This window comes from Carica papaya, chromosome 7 (assembly GCF_054855325.1).
Source record: "Carica papaya isolate Zhongbai chromosome 7, ASM5485532v1, whole genome shotgun sequence".
NCBI classification, from domain to species: domain Eukaryota; kingdom Viridiplantae; phylum Streptophyta; class Magnoliopsida; order Brassicales; family Caricaceae; genus Carica; species Carica papaya.
The window spans coordinates 28,863,936-28,878,154 of record NC_142315.1 but is presented as its reverse complement, the minus strand read 5'-3'; the positions used below and the strand labels follow the sequence as shown (position 1 = coordinate 28,878,154).

The window sequence follows — 14,219 nt, the reverse complement described above, 5'->3', positions numbered from 1 at the left end:
GTTGGTATGGGTTGTTCTTAACCGTTCCTTTTTTATTTCATTTTAATCTATTAATTGAGTTTTTACTTTTTTAAATGAGAAATTATGTATTTGTTTATAGAAACGATGTAATGTAAAATGCAATAATTTAATAATAAATAATTATTTTTGGTACCCAGACAAAGAGAATAGGAAAATATTTTACCAACTTTGGAGGGGAAAAGTTTCCTTTTTGAGGAAGAGGAAAGTCTCCTTTCTTCAATGGATTTTTGTAGCCTTTCCTTTAAGAAGAATAGGAAACTCAATAGACATTGCAGGCCAAGAGTTTGGACTTTTGTTCCCCATTTGCTTAGTCTTTCAACTTATTTTCTTTACTAAAAAAAATCATGAATTTAAATTTCCATGTAATAAAAATTTATGTTTTTAACAACTACAAAGACAGAATAGAATGATAAAATCATAACAGCACACAGCACACACATATAATAACACAACTTTCTAATAACAATACATGCAACACGATCTTTTAACAAAGATATATGAGACATACAGTTCACGACTCAAATCCGTGCCCTCGTATAAAATGATAAAAATATCTATCATACTCGAGGATATGGAGGGTAGCTCAGCTCACAAAACATTTACTAATTAGATTTTGTTTCATAAGTTTAAAAAAATGAGAAAGGAGATGAAATCTAGCAGATTCCTAAACTGGGTACAAAGTAAAATGTGTGATTTGTGATTCCCCCTTCGTTTCAGGAATTCAACATCTACATTCAGTTTTGAATTATAATTACTCAAACCTTCTTTACCCTTATCTATAATCTGCATAATACTCATTTATCCATCTTTGAATAATCTCAACTTCTTGCCTCCTCAGCTCCTTTAGCCAAGCTGGGTCATCCTTCGTAGCAGATCGAAAATCGACATGGTGAGCTCCTGATGAGAAGTTTCAACTTCATAAGACTGATAATCATGCCAAGCAAATTCATAGCACATGAGAGAACTATTGAATGATAGTTTGTATACCTTTCTCGGTGACAAGAGCAATGATGCTGGCAGATATATTTTTCAGCACACTGTGCAAGCGAAATTTTTAAACTTAGTATTTGCACTTAATCGAAACCCAAGAAATGAGAAGGTCAAATAGTGGATAAAGGCACGATAGAAAACCAAGTAACAAGAAAGCCAAATAGTGCACAATGGAATGAATCCACGAGTAAATAATAATCTGGTTTTGATATCACGTAGAAAATAAAAGTTGTGTCGACTATTTTAAAAGTTTAAACTAACAGAAAAGTGACCTAATCTATTGCTTGCTATATATTCTTAAAAGTGATGCTACCTGAAGTCAAGAAAATAGGATTTTCTAGACCACGTCTGGAAACCTTTAGTTAATCCAGCATGAAAAGTTAATCAAGTAAATTTCAAATGAATAGTACTAGCCTGCACTTTAATGCCAACGGAGGATAAACGAGAAAGATGAAAATAAAGTTACTGAAACAAGAATAACTGACCCTCCTCTGCTCCAGGGATCTTGCATTCCATTGGAAAATACGATGTTACTGCCAAATCTTTTTAACACCTGCTCGATTCTCTGGAGTCATAGAAGTTTAGGCTCTAATACCATCTTACCCATCGTTGCTAATTTCAAGATTGCAAAGGAAAAAAACTCACTTTACCACCAAATTCAGTTGTTATCCAGTGCGGTCTAGGTCTCACTCCATGTGTCTTCATGCACTGTTCTGCAAACTCTTGATAATCAAAACCCGATGAAGGAAACATACTCTGATTAGAGCAAGTCATGGGCATCACCATCTCCGTACATACCTATGCAGTCATTAAATTATAATTTTACTGTTCTAACATACATGTTAAAATATGTGGAGTAGGAAGAAACATATTCGACTTCTTAATTTTAGGAATCTCAGGATTGCTCTAATCGTTTCACTAGAAAAGTCCCACTGCCGAAATTGCAATAGAAATAATCCAATTATCTCTTAACTTATCAAATGACTCAGAAAGTAAAGTTGATTTTTTTGTCAGTCAATAAACACAAAAGCTCCAGATTGATGGTTATATGATACAAAGGCAAAGAACTTTATACCTGCCAGTCCCAAAGATGAAGTCCATGAACATCAGCTGCATGTTCTATGTCGAAACATTTTCTTGCTTGTGAATAATTGTAATATAAGCTTGCAGCTGCAAAGGCCCGGCTAAGCCTAGTAGCTCCTGCTGGGAATCCATCGATGATTTTGCACATCTACTCGGTAAAAACAGTTCAATGACAGCTAATATACCCAGTAGTTCTTGTATGTTAAAATTTGGAAGAGTCAAATTGTATGTCCTCTCATAATTATACATGTTTATTTTATATAAGCAATTTCTACCTGTTGCACAGGATAGGCAGGTAATGGCATCATGAAATTGGCATCTGTTGGATAATTAACCATGGCAGTACTAACAAAAGCTGTCCATAGCCAATCCCTAGCTGAATAGATTGAATGAAGGTCCCTGAAATTCGAGGGAAATATCCCATTTATTTCAAGAACCAAAATCTTATTTACGAGAAATTATTTTGTATAACAGGTATGTGTTGTGTAATATTCCTTTTCATCATTGTTACTGAAAGAAAATCTTGAACTACCAATAAATATTCATGAAGTCAAAAGACGAAATTACACTAGCACATATTTGATATACAAAATAATCTATCATATAAAAAGTTTCACTCTTTCTGTTAATTTTTTTCTAAACAAGGAAAAGGTCGAAACTTTACTTGCAAGTTCTGAATGTCCTGCTCAATTCAGCCAGGCCTTCTCTTTGAGCCGAGAGAGCTTCAAGCTCTTCCCAGCTCCCCTTTATCACTTCAAAGCAATTCAAGCTTGCATCCTGTTCATATTAATTATAGAAGATAAACTAACAAAGATCAATTCAGAGATGAAATCACAACACTAGGCTAAAGCAGGAGATTGAAAGACCTTGAAATCTTGAGAGACTGCATCATAAAAACTTGACCATGGAACAATGTCATCAAACTGGAGAATAGGAGCTGAAGATGCCAAAGCACCCATGGCTATATGAGGGTATTTCAGTCTAAACCAAGCTGCTAGCACTGTATGCAAATACTTTCACGTCAATGAAAAGGTATAATCTTTTGATTGGCCATTAATAGATAAACCTACTGTAACAACCACCTGATCCAGATAATTTATATAGTCCACAGAACATTAATGGCTGTTTCATTACAAATAGATATTGATATTCCTTGAATTACTACACGTAGTACTTTTACAGGCTGTTCCACACCACATGCATAGATTAACTCATAAAAGATTATAAAGTTCAATCGTTAAATGTTCTTCTTAATTGAGAAAAGGATGGGGAAAAATAACTTACTTCCTCCATAAGAACCACCAAAGACCATAACAGGAGAAGCTTCAGAGGACAGATTCTGCTTCAAGCTGGTAATCAAGACTGCAAAATCAGCCAATGCTTGCTGTGAATTCAAGTACCCTAATGTCTCTGCTGACTTGTAAGACTCATTTCCAAACGGCATGGACTCCCCATAAAACCTATGCTGAAAAGAAAAAAGAGAGAAATTCACAACAAAAACCATCAATATCCACATCAAAATCAAACCAAAAAATCATGTTTTAACCATCCAGAAACATGATTTTGCGTTTCCTCTGACACCCACAAACTGATTGAGCAAATCAAGGAAACAAACACACAGAAAGTTTTGAACTTCTAGTACTTGTTCTTCCTAAAAAACCAGTACCTCGACGAAAACTACCAGAGCTTGGAACTTGGGAGCAATGTCAAGTAAGAATCCAGTGTTAGCAGCAAACCACTCAATATCCCCTTCATTTCCAGTATAGACAAATAAAGGAGCTCCTTGGTGCCAGTAATGGCGGTTGATTAGGTACTTCTGGTAGAAGATTTTGGAGCTCTTGGGTTGGAAAGTGAAGTGGTCTAGTACTTGGGGAAAGTAATGGGAGCTGTATGGGATGTTTGGTTTGGGGTTCTTAGCTTGTTTGAACAGAGACTGGAAATGTGTTGGTGTGGGAAAAACCGCCGGTAATGAATTTGCTGGTTTTAGCGCCATGAAAATGGTGAATAGCAGAAGGAGAAATGATTTGCAGGCAGCCATTTCTCTGTTGAGGAAGAAAGAAGAAAGAGAAGTTTAGTTTAGTTACAGAGGTTGCTTATGCTATAACTTTTCTGGGTCTCTGCTCCGTAAAGCAGGTTTAGTAATGTGCCGTTTTGGCTTCTTATGTTAAGCTTTTAGGCCATGGCGTGCTCTGTTCTGGAGTCTGGACCGTGGGGCGGGGGGAGAGAAAAAGAAAGATGACATGAAGGAAGTCTGTTCTGGATTCTCTGGATGACTGTGTGCCCATCTATGGAACCGTGCCGCGGTAAATTTTACTGCGGTAAATTTAATTACTGATACGTAACTCATAATTGTAATTAACCTCATGTGATTTTTTTTTAATTTTCATTTAATTAAAAATAAACTATTCATACTGAAATTAAAAATAAAAAATCAGAATAAAGTTATAAAATTTTTATAAATTGTAATTTAATTTTTTTATTTGAAATTTTATAAATTCAGTATCTATTATTATCTTCATTTCGAAACTATTAATTAAATTAATATAATTTATTATTTTATAAGACGTAAAAGAAAAATGTTTGGAAAAAAAAAATTGTTAGAATTAATATTAAAATTTTCCGAGTTTATATGCAATTTTTTTTTTAAAAATTATCTTCATCATTTTTTAATTAATTAATTAATATATTATTAGAATTATAATATAAATTTTATCGAATTTATTATATTTAAATGAAACAAAAAATTAAAAATATAATTTAATATTTAATTTATTAAAAAAAACTAGTTGAGAGTACTAAATTTGAAAAAGAAGAAATCATTGGTAGTGAATATGAAAATTAATTTTTAATGGCTAATTAAAAAAAAAAAAAGATGCAAACTAAACAAATTTTTGACAAATTACAACCTAGTAATAAACGTGTGTATATATATGTGTATGTATACAAATTAATGGACCTTTCAAGAATTAAAGAAGAATCTCATATGGTATTATATAATAGTAGAGTTAATTTTTTTTTTTTTCAAAAATTTAAGTACAATAAATTATTTGATCTATTATTTATTATTTATATATTAATATAAACGTTAAAAAAGTTGTATTAATATTATTACTTTATTTAAAATAAAATAATGTTTTGAGAATAACAAGCGAACATATAACAAACTACTTCCATTCTCTCGATATTACGGAGAGACTCAATCGATACTTCGAATTGAAACCTAACTCGGTTTTTATCAAATATGTATTCACGAATATAATAATATTGATTTTTAACTACTGTGATTATTTTTTAAAATCTTATCTAAGTTAATTACTATGTAATTAAGTAAATTAACAAAGTTAATTAAAGGTTACCGACATACTAATTCAGGTATGGTGTATGAATTCCAATCATTCATGGGGTGCACAGGGTTTAAGTGGGATTCCATGATAATGCTTTCCCAATGGACCCCGTAGATACAGAAGATTGACATTTAAAAAGTTGGCTTACAATAATGCTATATGTATAGGTTGGAAGCCCGCATAAAACAGTGTAAAAGAGACTCAGAGAACACCATAGATTATTATTCTAGTTAATAAACAATTCTTTAATGTTATAATGAAGTTCCATAATTTACAGCAATGTTGGATTATAATTCAAGTTGTGGCCTGTATGTAACTAACTGTAATATTCTCTTTTTCTAATATGTAAATCAACTAGTCAAGGTAGCACGAAAAAAACCCGAGTAGTTTTCAAAAAAGTAAACACGAAAACTAGGTTACTAGAACCTCAAGAAACCATTAATTGAATTTACCAGACTCACAAAATCTGATTCTGATGAGGTGAGATAGAACTTGTCCATGATGTTGAAAATGAAAAAATGTTGCAAAAGCTAACATACTCCAAACATGGAAACATGTTTTTTTTTTTTAAAAGACAAACATAAATATATATATATATATATACTAAATAATTGCAACAGTGGTCTGGTCTTGTACAATCCGAAAACATGAAAACTAAGAGTCCCAATTCTAAACATTCGGTACAGAAGTGATTGTGATAGGAAAATCTTTTTGTCGAACATTCAGTGTTAAATATATCCAGAAGGAACAAAACACAAATTTCCAATCAAACAATTGGTATTTGATATGAACATATACATCACCATTTTGTCAATCGAGCCAAGCCTGCAGGGTTCCACTCTAGAACGATCGTACAACATCGCGGGGCAAAAGCTTACAGTATAGTACAGCACTGATTGGTTTTCTTTGCCTGCTTGTAGAACATCTGTTTCAACCACCAATAAGAGGTTATTACTCACTGCACCAGGTATGCAACAACTGGTGCACTTTCAGATAAAAGTAGGCATAAAAAGGATATTTAGGAAACTCCTCGAACAGCTTAAAAATTTCATGAAATTATTATGGCAGAAACAGGAACACAAGTAAAGACACCAGAAAATCTATTGGTCATTTTATGTCTTCTATTACCAGATTCCGTATGTAGTAACAGAATCAATTAGAAAAGCTTATGACCAGATTTGATATTCCACAACTAAAACCAATGAACATATGAATCCAATTATGTTCACAGAGCAACAGATGGGATCTCCTAACCCTGATTACCAAGTTTCTATATACTGTAAAAGGGAAGTGAAGTAACAGCAATAAGGTAGACAATAAACAAGTAATAATGATAAGTACATGACTTCACATTTCAAAATTCTGAGATGTGGTACGTGATGGACCTTGATTGCTATTTGGAACGATAAAATGGGATTTTGGTGAAATCCAATTCAAAAGGGTTGAAAACATTAATCTGAACACATACAAGTTACGTTTAGAACTGTTAATTTACCTGTGATGCTGCACTCAGATCAGAACTTTTCTCAACTAAACTATCCAGCTTCTCCCCTCGAGCAAGAACACTGTCAATAGTTTTATGCTGCACCAAGAAAACTACACATAAGAAACATATTGTGACATTGCTCTTCGAAAAGATTAACCTCAGAACATAGGCTACAAGCAATAAACTCTGGCAAGGAAAGGAAAAAACATTATAAAGATAGGCACTTCACATAATAACTAAAGTAAGACTAAAACTGAAGAGGTCTGTCATAGAAGGCCATCATCATTTAGGACAATTTCAGCCATCTCCATCATGATAATTGGAAAGGGAAAACTTGTTCTTTGCATCCTTGTCTTAAAAGAATCAACTTACCTCACTACTCTAAAGCATAAAAGACAAACAATAACACTGAAGCCAATTCTAGATATACACATTACATACAAGATTTAGTCCCAACAGTTCAGCAGGATGAACACCTCTGCGGCTCTATAATTGCCAGATGCTTTATTCAGGTTACAGTATGATAGGGTGGGAACCGGTTATTAATCTGTTTGGCAGAAGACTTGCAAGCTGGAAGAAGAGTTTTCTATCAAGGGGAGGGCAGATTGATCCTCATTAAAATTACACTTTAGAACCTCCCCATTTACTACTTGTTTGTTTTCACCATTCCTGTTCCTGTAGCCAAGAAGCTTGAATCTATTCAAAATAGATTTCTTTGGGTGATTTAGACAGCAGAAGGAGATATCATCTTGTTAGTTGGGAGGAAGTTAAGCGACCGATCAGGATGGGTGGGCTGGGGCTTAGAACAATTACTACATGACAAAGCTCTCCATGATAAATGGATATGGAGATATTTGTTAGAGGATAACAGTCTGTGGAAGAGGATCATTGAGACTAAATGGATGAGGAGGGACAGAGACGGCAGCCTCAACATTGCAAACAGAACTCACGGGATGATTTTGACCGGTTTTGTACTCATTCTTGCGAGAAAACACGTTAAGGGGCCCCGATTGGCCGAACAAAATCGAAAAATAGAAGTTTAACTGGTGGTGGAGTTTTCTGGTGCGATAGCTCCACCAGTTTACCTTCGCGGTTGGGCGTTTTTCTTCGCTCAACCTGTGAGAAACAGAATGATGAATACAATGGTAGAAAAATCGTACAAGATAGGAATCAGAAAGGGTCTCATCATAAGCGATTTTTTATTTTTTCTGTGACGGTGCCGCCGGACTTTACTCACGGTTTTCGGCTCATTTACCGGTCCTTTTACTCTATTTTGGCAACAGGGATGTTCAAAATTGAATTTTGAGTGAATGAAATTTTTTTTACTTTTTTTGGCGGTCGGCTCCCTTCTTCTGCGACTGGCTCTTCTTCTCCGACGGGAGTTGCATAATGAGTATGTATAAAAATGTGCTTGCTTGCATGCATTGGGAAGTTGGAAGAGGAGACAATACCAAATTCTGGCAGGATATCTTGTGTGGTGATAAAAGTCTTATGGACAGCTTCCCTATGATCTTTGCAATTGCACAAAACAGGAATCTTATGGTCAGTTTATTTTTTTAAAAAAAGGAATCTTATGGTCAGTGAAGTCTTCATTGACGCCGGCAATGGGGTCTGTTCAGTTACAATCAGCAGAAATTTACAGGATCGGGAGTTGGCTCAGATTGAGATTTCCTGCAATTGATGGCCACCATCCAACTTTATGATAGAAACGACAAGCTGTGCTGGAATCTACAGAAAAATGACAATTTCTCTGTCAGCTCCTTCTACCGTCATCTGGCTAATAATGAAGCGGAGGGTGGTATGATGTTTCCCTATAAGATCATTTGGAAGATGCAAGCACCCCGAGAACTTCTTTTTTCCATGGGAAGTGGCCAAAGAGTGCATCTTGACTATTGATAATTTGATAAAAAAGAAGAACAAACATTCTAGTTAACAGATGTTTCCTTTGTAAGTTCACCACTGAAAATTGCAACCATATCTTACTTTGGTGCGTCTATACCTCCAAACTTTGGTCTCTGGTTTACAGCCTACTGGGCGTCCACTGGGTAATGGTTGGGTCGGTGAATAACTCTTGGCTTAGGAGGGCTTTGCTTTTAACAACCACGTTGCCGGCCTTATCCCTTTATCAATCTTTTGAGTTATTTGGAAGGAAAGGAACAATAGGCCTTTCAATGGAATTGAAGAAACAGAAACATTAGTAAATATCAAAGATAGGTGATTTCATTATTTTGGGTCACAACCAACATACTTTAGAAGACTTTGGAGTGATTGTAGATATACCCATTGACACGCAATTGCTTTTGTACATAGGGGCACCCCCTTGGTGCCATTTACTTAATATACATTATCACCTTTTATTTTTTTTTTAAAAAGCAATAATTACCCTCGTTCATCTTGCTCTGTTTTCTAAACATTTTTTCACTATCCTCCATCGTTTCAAAAACTTTCAGTTTTTACCTTGATTGGTTAGAACATGATAAAAGGAAAGGACAGAATGATTATCATGCAATTCAGTTTTGGAAATCAGTCATAGCACATGTGCATGCACAAACATGCAAAGGGGAATGATAGTTTTCTTTTGTATAAAATGAAAGGGAACAACTGATATTAATCAATAAAGTGAGCTATTTATACAAAACCAAACAGAATATTCTGTATTAGAAAAGGATAAAAATAGTTTGTGCAGGCAAACTACTTACAAGAATAATTTTTGTTTCATCCAATTCCCTCTGAATTTTCAGTAGCTTGTCAGCCTCTGCAGGGTCCTGAATATTTTAAAAGCGGAAAAAACTATGGTCAAATGCTAGCGCTAATTATTGAAAAAGCTTGGTCAGCCTAAGTGATTAACAAATATTATTCATTTTTTTTTAGGTGAATAAACTATGGTCAGAAGTAATAAACAAATTCAGGGAGAATATAGAAACCTGAAATTTGGCGAGAGATTCATTCAAGTAAGGCCATGGTTGAGTGCTATCTGATTGAATTGCTTTCCATGAGTCACCAAAATTCTTCTGATACTCATCTAGCACCTACCAAACATTATATCTCAAAATTTATTCATGAAACTAACATATATAAATATAAGAAAGATTGGAAAAGTACACAAAAGAGAAATGATAAAGCCCCTAAAATCTGTGGAGATCTAAGCAAACCATTTTATGTATTACACTACCAAATAATTGCAAGAATTTGAACATGAGATAGCCCACTTAGGCCAGCCTGTATTATTGCAGCATGCAGATATGACAACTTCCCAAGGATGCACATGTAGATCCCAGCATGGTAATGAATTAAGGAAGCCATCCCCACACATCATGAGCTAAAGTAGATAAGCTCTTCATTTCAATGTGTAAATTTGAGTGCCAAGAAATTCACTCTCTAGTACTTCAGCTGGAGATGAGACCTTAAAGGGTGAGATATATTTTAGCTGCCTGTCCTATATGACACAGAAAAAACATCTTACTCATGGAAAATGTTCCCCACATCTTTAACCCAACGTTATTCATTTACAGTACATCATTAAGGAAGGCTCTATTAGTACAATTTTAACAAAGGTACACATCACATACATCTGATAGAAAGACAACACATTTAGGATGCTTGCCATCGCCTTCTTTTTACATATAATTCTAATTTATTCAGAAATAAAATTCCATTCATGTGTAAGAAAGATTCAGCAATTCTAAAGCGAAAATACATAAACAATGAGTACCTGCTTCAACAACACAGGGAAATTTTTGAGTGACAAAGACCTTTTCTATTTTTGACACTCATCACATACTCAATTGATATGTATTAAACTGTCTCCAAAAGAAAACTAATATGTACAAAATCATGTCACGAGCCACCCGCAAAATTCCATTTAAGTGTTTGCAAATGATAATCACTATGCGCACTCTTTCCACAGGTCAACATCAGAGTCTTCAATTACCTGGTTGAGAACAGAAAACGCGCTTCGAACTGGATAGTGATCATCCATAAATCCCACGGCACAGAGGCCATTGCTATTGTAAGCATGCACCTTGTACTCTACACAACCCGAGCAAAAAAAAAAACGAAGACTCAATTCGTGTAATTATAATTCCAACAGAAGATCCTAAAATCATAATATGTGTGTATATATATATATATATATATATATATATATATATATATATATATATGGCAATTAACATGTATATCATCAATAAAAACACAAATCCGAAAAAAAATAAATCAAGTACTCGAAGAAATTCCATCAAAGAAAGATAAACATACATACGAACCATAAATATTCCTAAATTGAAGATATGACAACAGAAAAAGTAACCACCATACAAATTAGCGTATGATTATTAAAAAAAAAAAAGATAAAACCCTGAAATGAAAGAAACCGGATTGGAGCAGGAAAGGGAAAGGCGGACCTTCATGTTGGACGGACTGGCGCTGGCTGGGCGGGGTCCGTTTGGCGACGGTCCGACCAACGAAGACGACGAACTCTTTGACGCTGGAGCGCTGGAAGTACCCGAAATGCGAGACATCCGATGCGTTAGCGAGAATTATCGGATCCGATCCATCCGGCTTGCACCTCAACACCAGCAACGCCGTGATCTTCATCCCTCCCTCTCTCTAAAAAATTCTGATTACAGTAAAAACTTTGTTTCTCTCGGAGAAAAATTGTTCATCTGCAGTACTCGACTCCTTTTCCCTCTGAGAAAGCATAAAAAATTGTAGTGCCGGATTCGTGAGAAGCAAGCGAAAAGAGCAGGCCTTTGTTACCTGTGGAGAGGGATTTAATTATCTACGGTAACGTCCACGGGAAAGAATTGGTGGTAATGAGCTGGCGATATTTTATTGGTTGACCGACATGGAATTCCCCGGTTGCGATCATCATAAAGGGACAGCCGTTGGTTTTGTGGATCCTAAAGTGTCTACCATTTTGAGCCGTTCGATTTAACGACTTTAAAGCTTACACGTGTCCCTTAATTTCATTCCATTTTTTTTATTGCACTATAAATGTGATACACAAATTAAACGACTATTTCGTGAATGTTAATTTTATGAAATTATGAAGTATTAATAAAATTAAAATAAATATTTAGATAAAAATATAATAGAACTCCACCTTTATTTTTTAATTAAATATTTATTTAATTTCTCTGTTACCAAATAAAAAATATATAATTATAAATAAATAATAAAATATCTAAATTAATTAATTCAATAATATATAAATTTAAATTTAAATTTAATTATTTAATAATTAATATTTACAAATAATATAATATTTTTAATTAAAATAAAATTTAATTTAATTTAATAATTACAGTTCTATTAATATATTAAATATTTAAATCTCATTTTACATCATATTTATTTACACTAAATGGGATTTTGTTTGTATTAATTTTGATTATACTTATTTTGATTTTGGATATGTACTTAATTCGACTTAAATTTAAAATAATCAATAAATTAAATATATGATTAGATGAATAATTGAATTATGCTAAATGGTATGGTAGACTCTTGAGCTCAATTTTTATGATTTAAAAAAATGTAATTATTAAAAAATAATGATGCTAAAATATTCATAAAATATTAAGATGGTGTATATATATATATATATATATATATATTAAATAAACTCGTAATTTATAAGTTGGAAAAATTAAACTCATTAAAGAAAACTTGTGACTTTACTTAATCAAATCAATTCAATCTAAAATATTTAAGACTAATATCCACAAAAATGTAGAATTAGTTTTAAATATGACACAAAATTAGAATTATAATGTTCGAAAATGGAATTTCAATGAAATTCGTATCTATCCGAAATAAAGCATTCTTTGCCTTCCACATAACTTGTACAAGAAAAGTTCAAAGTAAATCTCATAAAACGTCAAAGTTTCATAGACTATTTTTTTTCCGGATGCAGGTAGTTTGTATCTTATATTTCACATACCTTTTTTTTGAGATAATACGTGCAGATCATTACGTCTTTTATATGGGTCGCAACTTATTCGATAAAAAAAAAAAAAACTATTTTAAAATCGTTATTGTTACAATTGTTGTTCGTCAAAGATTAAGTCTTCATTTCTTTGTCATAAGATCACCAACTTTCTTAACTTTCTAGACATTGTGGAGGCTTCAATTTCATACATGGTGTTAGAAATTTTTTTTTTAAAAAAAATTTAAAAATTAAAAATAGAAAAAAAAAAGTGTGATTCTAATTTGATGGGAGGATAATTTCTTGAGAGGATAATTAGAGACTTAAATTTTAATTTTTATCTAATACAAAAATAAAATATATATTACAATATATTTAAAAAAAATTGAAAAAATTAATGCAAGTTTATTTAAAAACTAAACCCAAATATCATTTTAAGTAGTATTAAAAATTTATATTTTAAATTAATTCAAATTTTATAAATAAATCACAATAAACAAGGTATGAAAATCAACAGTAAATTAAATAATTTAATTAATTAATTAATTAATTTTAATTCCAACCCTTTTCACTATAAATTAAATACAATGAAATATTTAAGTAACTTATTTTTATTTATTTATTTATTTATTTATAAGCCGCAATAAATAAAGGCACTTCGTAATTAAGAAATTTGGAGTTTCTTAAAAACGGTTAATTCGTTAAGACTTCGAGCTGTTCCCTCTTTTGCCGCGAGAGACAGAACAGGAAACAAAAAACTCTGGTCTAAAAACAAGGATCAAAAATAGGAAACCTTTTCTGAATCTATTATTATTAATCATAGTTTCTTAAAAAAAAAAAAAATTAAAGGTGGTGAATTTTTTAACCACACTTCAAGTGTAATAAACGGGTAGGATTTATGAAGGAGGAAATAAAAAAGGAAAATTCTTGTTTTAGGTTTCCGATTAATTAACAATTCCCCTGGTCATTATTGTTTCTTCTATCTCTCTTCGGTTCATCAAATTACATTTCCTCAGAAAAGTTTCTTCTTTAGGTGAAACTCGAAGGGAGATGTTCATTTTCTTCTAATAATCTAATCGCATCTCGGGGTAATTTTTGTTTTTAAATTTGTTTGTATCGATTGGATACGGAAGAAAGCTTCTTACTTTTCTATATTTCATCTTCTTCTGTTCTTAAAAATGTATAAGTTGTTTTGTATGTGTATTCTGATACGGCATAAGATTTAGTTAAAAGGCTCAAACACATCTTGGCAGCATGTATATGTGGGTGTATGCATATATGTATACGTAGGTGTGGTGAGTGATATGTATGGATTTATGTATTTTGATTTTGTAATGCATTTTTAACTGGGTGTGAACAGGATAAG

The 14,219-nt window shown here is 32.8% G+C and overlaps 2 protein-coding genes across 3 annotated transcripts; both read right to left on the bottom strand.

The window, feature by feature from the left end:
* Positions 1–531: 531 nt before the first annotated feature.
* Positions 532–4,370, bottom strand: LOC110815605 (alpha/beta-Hydrolases superfamily protein). 2 transcript variants are annotated; one of them, XM_022043441.2, is made up of 10 exons: positions 3,761–4,370; positions 3,379–3,559; positions 2,961–3,094; positions 2,759–2,871; positions 2,370–2,493; positions 2,087–2,242; positions 1,657–1,809; positions 1,497–1,564; positions 1,009–1,058; positions 532–918 (listed from the first exon to the last, which is right to left on the bottom strand). In XM_022043441.2, exons 1-10 carry the CDS (start codon positions 4,130–4,132, stop codon positions 794–796), a joined length of 1,476 nt encoding a protein of 491 aa, XP_021899133.2. In that variant the 5' UTR covers positions 4,133–4,370; the 3' UTR covers positions 532–793. The 2 variants fall into 2 exon arrangements, with proteins under 2 accessions (XP_021899133.2, XP_021899132.2); XM_022043440.2 differs by having other exon boundaries at positions 1,497–1,576; positions 3,761–4,367.
* A 1,873-nt stretch (positions 4,371–6,243) lies between these two features.
* YKT61 (SNARE-like superfamily protein) lies at positions 6,244–11,711 on the bottom strand. The gene is made up of 6 exons (XM_022043666.2): positions 11,328–11,711; positions 10,856–10,953; positions 9,849–9,953; positions 9,624–9,689; positions 6,934–7,020; positions 6,244–6,363 (listed from the first exon to the last, which is right to left on the bottom strand). The coding sequence occupies exons 1-6, from the start codon at positions 11,518–11,520 to the stop codon at positions 6,313–6,315; spliced, it is 600 nt and encodes a 199-aa protein (XP_021899358.1). The 5' UTR covers positions 11,521–11,711; the 3' UTR covers positions 6,244–6,312.
* Between the last annotated feature and the right edge of the window lie 2,508 nt (positions 11,712–14,219).